We start from the raw sequence: 6,505 nt of genomic DNA on the forward strand, positions 1-6,505 counted from the left end.
AAGTGGAGTGGTTGAGCCAAAGTGGCCGTTGGAAAAACGGCCACATTTTAATATTCAGAGGCCGGCTACGGCCAAAATGGTGACCAATCCGAAAAGTTGTAAAACAATTTTTTTTAGTTTTTCAGGGACTGCAATCCCTGAAGGGAAAAAATACAAATTTTAACCAGTTTCCCATACAAAATATATAGAAAAAAGAGCTGGGTCAATCTGACCCGGAAGGACGTATAGAGAACGTGTGTGTTATAACGCTCTGTATCACACATATGTACTATATGTACATTATACATTGCATAGCCAGAGGTCCAATGCACACATCCATACCAATATTTCTTCATAATATTATTTTTTTATATGTTCACGTTGGAAAAGTGCGTTGGGTCAATTTGACCCGAAGGACGGTTTGAAGGTTAATAAGTGATAGATTTTCAGGATGAATGAGTTGCATTAGAAACAGTATTAGCTCATGTTACACTCGCGTTGGATAGAAATTCATGTTACGTTTTTAGGAAACAATATTTTATGTTCGGTTGTTGCTGTAACAGATCTGTATTCCCGTTTTTATGCTCAGAGACACATATTCATAAGGCGTATACGTCCTTGTCAATATTTTTATATAATCCACTTGAAGGCACATTGAATTGAAGAATATTCTGGACACTATATTGGGCTAGTCGGATTTCTCAATATCTTCGATACATCTTATTTCTTTGTTTAATTTTCATTCACATTCCAATAGATTGAATGGCGTTTATGAACGCTGCAATTAGTTTATTATTCTACATGTTTTTCTATTTAAATTCTGCAGGCATTCCAATGGCTGTACTGATGACAGTGAAGACCAACCAGATGATGGCCAAAGCTTGAGTCGATCGGCATCCGAGAATAGTGTGGCTCAACATGAACGAAATAATAACAGTAGTACCAACAACGAATCAATCAATGGGTATGTAGCCCGAACAATGTACGGATATTTTTGAGCGATGTAAAATTATGACGCATGCCGTATCTACAACTTTTTATTTTGGGTGTAAAAAATTGAAATTATTTGAATTGCGATTTATAGGTCATCGGCAAGCCCTGAAAGTGGTTTGGGAACATCGCACACATCTTTGCATGGATCCGGTCAAGAAAACACTAACGAACAAATGATAAACGATGAAATGTATTATGAAGTGGAACCTCTTCAACCATTGGGTACCTGTAAAGCATTATACGCTTTCGATGGTCAGTATCAAACAGCATTGATTGCTGTAGCTGGCAGAGAAATGAAGAAATTATTTACAATTTATCTATTTATCGTTTACAGCAACAAGCGAGGGTAGCATTCCAATGGCAGAAGGTGAACAATTGCATGTAATCGAACTAGATCAAGGCGATGGTTGGACGCGGGTACGTCGCATCACTGATGCTTCCGGTTGGGAAGAAGGGTGTGAAGGTTTCGTTCCAACTAGTTATATTGAAAGTACTTTATATGCATAGAGCAAGCATAAGCGAACAAACATTTAAATAAAATTATAATCCATTAATTGATCACAAAACATACAAACACTGAAAAAAGAAGGTGACCATATTTAATTAATATATAAAACATATATTTTGTTTAAATTTATTTGACATTCTAGAATAAAGCAAACATCAAGCTCAAAACGATCAATCATAATAATTAAATTTAAAAAAAAAAACATTGCTTGCGCTTAGACAAATGTGTATTTATATTTTTACAAAAACTTATTTAATGTATTTTTTCGTTATTCCATCATAAAGGGTATTTCAAAACTTTCTTCAACAGATTTAAGTCAGAGACATGTGCGCAAAGAATACACTGTATTAATTCATTGGTTTAATAATCATTTGAGAATAAAAATTTAATTTCATTCAAAACCTAATCAAAGACACACTTCTGAAAGAATAGAGGAAAAACAAACAAACAAACAAATTTAATGAATAAATTTTTGCCAGAAGACTTTTTATTTTCTATGCTGTTAATTCTTTATAAATTAGGTGAATTTAAAACTTTAACAGAAATTGCATCATTTTACGCGGTCCCAATAGTGACAGAAAACAGAAATCTACGAATTCATGAAAATTCGTCTTAAATTTTTATCATTGGCTATTCGATAAAAATTTAGTTTCTTTATATTGCGAGGATTTTTTTTCAATTCGTTCCGATCTATGTTTCGGTTTTTTCGATGTTTTTGAATTTTTCATTTATTTTTTATTTTGAAAAAGTGACTGCGAATTTCGAAATTTTCTGTAAATTGACCTGTCACCGATATCTTCTCTCTGGTTTTCTGCAGTTGAAAAATCGCATCATGTATTGCATTTAAACTAATAAAATTATAAAAATAAATAACAAGTCTTTTATTAATATTTGTACTACTAAGAGTATTTGATGGTGCACAACACACATAAATAAATAAATGAACATTTGATTTCTCGTTATACAAACTGTGTGTTAATGGAACCGCAAACTGTCCTCCTGTATGCAACGACATTGCAGCAGGCGAGAGTGCTCGTACTTTGCTACAAACTATTCAAAAATCAAGGATGATCTCATAGACCGACAACATAGAGCTCAAGTGCCACAAATGTACAAGTATGCCAACAAAGTGATTGATTTATTTAAAAATTCAAACCAAAAATTTAATTTAAAATACTGACAAATTATCTTTCATATCTCTACCAGATGTATAAAAATAATGATACATATCTGTGACTTCTCTATGGATGAGATTGTGAGCAGAGTATGTCTAATAATGTAATCTTCTATTTATATTTTTGAAAAGGCGAGTATGTTTTCCGATTGATGATTCTGTTGGAGTTAAAGTGAAGTATGTTCATATGCCTTATACATATGAGTGGCTGAAAATAAAAATGACTAAACTAAAACAGCTTATGGATAAGAGAATCACGATTTTCTTGTTTTTCTAAAGTGCAACATGAATTTCAAGCAAACTTTAAAGTGATTTATGAAATATACGTTGATTGAGAAATTGTTTTTCACTTTTATTGGAACGACTATTGAAAGATGGCCAAATCTTAATAGCCAAATTTGAGGCTGATCCGAGCGGAATTCGGAAAAAATAAATTGATCCACCGTCCCGAAGGGTACACTGCTAAGTACTTTTACTTCCAGAACACTTTGGGCCAGGTCGAATCCATGGATCCTCACTTTAAGGTTGCTTGAAATTTAGATTGCACTTTTAAGAAGAAGAAAATTTTGATTCACATGGTAGAAACATTTCAACAAAAGTCATTTATTTCACTCATATAGCTCTTATCATTTTTTACGATTTTTGAGCTTTTTGCTTAACTGGTAAGAGATAACTGTCTTCAGAAAAGCTGTAGAGGATCTCGGGTATTACAACTCTGCCGAAGAGACCTAACCGTTATATATTATTATTCTGTGAAAACCGTGAAAATCCGTGGTAGCCGACAAAAATAGATATATACCCGCCTTTGAACATTTTTAAGTCGAAAGAAACTTACTTTTCTCTTTCATAACAAAGTCAGTGAATCATTTCGATTGGTATAAAATTTAAAAAATTGATTGGAAATGATTTTCGTTGTTTTCTTCGAAATTGTTTGTTGTTGATTACTAAAATGAAATCATTTTCTGATAAAACTAACGGAAATGTTTCTTATTTTGATGCTGTATGATTGAAGAAGGAAATGATTAAAGCGTGACTCCACAGAGAACTGTGGAATAGACGAAATGAACGGGAATTCCTTAGATTGTAAAAACGATAGCATCAAATGTTATCAGCGATATTTTGTAACATAAAATTGAGCATTACGAATAGATGTAGCCGAATGTTTCTTTTTTCACGAAATATGATGAATATGAGACGCACGTAAGCAAGTATCACACGATAATATCGCCATATCTGCCTCATGCGATATAGAAAATATGCGTTTTGGACACATTGAACAATTTTGTGAGTAACTGTATGTTTAATTATATATTTCAATGGCAACGAGACAACTCAGTAAAATATACTGTAACAAACATAATCTGTTTTTAGGATGTTTTTTGGGTTTTTGAGGACATTTTTAGGTTTTTTAAAGATGTTTTTTGTACCATTTTTCGGACGAAATTGGGGTCTTTTACAATGTAGGTCAATTTTTGTAGTTTTTTAGGACGATTTTTGTATTTTGTCAGGACGATTTTTGTGATATTTAGGATGATTTTCATAATTTATAGGACGATTTTTGGGTTTTTTAGGACGTTTTTCGTTTCACCCGTACACTACTCTCAATTTTACCTATAGATCTATTTCATGAATTTGGTTACATTTTATATAGCCATCCATTATGATGGTGATTATTTTTTTTGACCTATCATAATGGAAATTAGTTGAGTAATGTCAATGTTTTTACGTAAGCCAATTCTAATTGTTTCGATGTGAATTTAAAATTCAAAACTACCAACAGGAACATGTTTGGATTAGACGTGAAACTTCTCTTCAATTTATCGCCTCTTTGATAATTTGAACAATAACTTTTACAGTCATTAAATGAATTAATTGAAATAAATAGTACTTGTGTATAAATTTTAGAAAAGATTTGTTTGCAAACAGCTGATTCGGTTACACATAAAAACTGTTAAATTCATTTCAATGAATTATCTATCAAAATTTAAACCAATCAGAGCGTGTTTTGAGCTGACGTTAGCAGCACCAACTAACGTCAGCTGCTGATGAGTATGCGTTGCGTTGTTTTAACGCATTTGCAGTATGAAAGCGAAGAGGCAAGCAAACATCTCATTGGTATGTTTGAAGAATATCTCGTTTTTATACTGCAAATGCGTTAAAACAACGCAACGTATACTCGTCAGCAGCTGATATCAGCAACTGACGTTAGTAAGTGCTCCTGACGTCAGCTCAAAACACACTTTGGTTTAACGTCCCGGTTAGACCGATAACAATTCGGCATCCATAGACATTTTCATGTGCGGTCATTTGCTTATTCATGAATCAGGTTTTCTTTTTGGCAGTGTCAAATTGATTGAAAATACAAATAGTTATGTTGTAGAAAAAAAATGCCTTTTTTCCTCATTCCTACCTTAAGTTTTATTTGACAAATGAAGTAGAAGAAAGTTTTGTACAAAATTAGGTATGAATGTAATATAGGCTTTTCGGCGGTATCTTATTGATGAATCTTCAGTTGGAATCTTTTTTAAACTCACTCATTTGGTTTTCTATATTTCGCTTGAATCCACACCCGGTACATTTTTAGCTGCTTGCCTCGATTCACTTGCAACCGTCGATCGACTATGTTCTGCCCTTCAACAAATCCGGCATTAAGGAATCGCATTCGAATTTCATCTATGGAAATAATAAAATACAGATACAAATTTGAAAATTTTTCGGTTCGAATTTTTCCTTCAGTTACAACCTTGATCGAAGAAGTAAACTAGTGTGCCATCGCCACGAGCATAAAAGTTATTCTGCAAACATTTGCCAGCTTTAAACCGTAATTGAGCAAGATCATATCGGCCATAGTCTCGGAACAACACTTGACCAGTACCGGGTTTCAAGTACTTGAAACAATTTTCGAGGACGGTTTGCATTCTGGTACGGGAAAACGGATATTGAGTATACTACACTGCAATTTCAATGGGATTTTTATTACCTTTCAGGTTTTATTGCAGATAATACGAAAATCATGACAATGATATCAATGGAATTTTCGCCGAACGGCAGACTGTCCTGCCAGTTTTCATTTGTTGCATCCAATACAAAAACTTGGCAGCGTTTTGAGTCAAAATTCTCATTTTTTTGTAGGATCTCAATGGCACGAGGAGAAAAATCACAACCATATATCTGCACATTGTCGTCATTGTTATATTTGAGTATTGGTAAGATGGTATTTCCCACGCCGCAGCCTATTTCAAAAATATTAAATGATTCGCTGGTACTATGTGAAGTTTTTAACTCCGGAAATTCAGTAAAAAGCCAGTGACGGTCCTTGAAAAACTTATTCTGATGAAGATTGTAAAATGCATTCCAATTGGTGTCCGCTTCGTTTATATATTTCGAAACTTGTTCCGTCGGCATTACTATTGCAGAATTTTTTTGCACACTTTCAAGAGCAAGCTTCTCCTGTTCTTCATCCCACTTTACATCGTCCCATGCATTGTGTTTAAAAACATTGTCATCTTCAGTCAGATAGCGGTTGCCGAATTGTTTCCTGGTTTCGTTCGAAGTTTCCCCCATTTCAATACACGACGAACAGAAAACTTTGAGCGACACTAAAAACGGTCAAATTCGAGGTTAAGACTGGATATATAAAAAAAAAGTTCCTTTAATTTTCTCTTCCAATAAATTCCAATGAATAAATTTCAAGTTTTATAGTAATTGCTTGATGCAAAATTAAATTAGTTTTGAACTGAAATTCGAGACACAACGGATAACATTAGTATAAAATACAAATCATGTGGAATCAGCACACTGTGTTTGTACTTGACTGTCAGAAGTGTCAAAATTTCGGGGTACACACATAC

The 6,505-nt window shown here is 33.5% G+C and overlaps 2 protein-coding genes across 3 annotated transcripts in view; one reads left to right on the top strand and one right to left on the bottom strand.

Annotated features, from left to right (window-relative positions):
• The window catches only part of LOC129573783 (formin-binding protein 1-like), a 16,856-nt gene extending 14,970 nt beyond the window's left edge, over positions 1-1,886 (top strand). For both annotated transcript variants that reach the window (XM_055454820.1, XM_055454821.1), the window contains exons 8-10: positions 806-943; positions 1,064-1,224; positions 1,307-1,886. In XM_055454820.1, the coding sequence (XP_055310795.1) occupies positions 806-943; positions 1,064-1,224; positions 1,307-1,479 (472 nt within the window). In that variant the 3' untranslated portion in view covers positions 1,480-1,886. The remainder of the gene's footprint in view (positions 1-805; positions 944-1,063; positions 1,225-1,306) is intronic.
• Positions 1,887-5,046: 3,160 nt separating this feature from the next.
• LOC129573793 (tRNA N(3)-methylcytidine methyltransferase Mettl2) lies at positions 5,047-6,451 on the bottom strand. The gene is made up of 3 exons (XM_055454895.1): positions 5,635-6,451; positions 5,398-5,573; positions 5,047-5,327 (listed from the first exon to the last, which is right to left on the bottom strand). Exons 1-3 carry the CDS (start codon positions 6,216-6,218, stop codon positions 5,185-5,187), a joined length of 903 nt encoding a protein of 300 aa, XP_055310870.1. The 5' UTR covers positions 6,219-6,451; the 3' UTR covers positions 5,047-5,184.
• Between the last annotated feature and the right edge of the window lie 54 nt (positions 6,452-6,505).

This window comes from Sitodiplosis mosellana, unplaced genomic scaffold (genome assembly GCF_009176505.1).
Source record: "Sitodiplosis mosellana isolate CC-2019 unplaced genomic scaffold, AAFC_SMos_1.0 Smas_scaffold_6102, whole genome shotgun sequence".
NCBI lineage: Eukaryota > Metazoa > Arthropoda > Insecta > Diptera > Cecidomyiidae > Sitodiplosis > Sitodiplosis mosellana.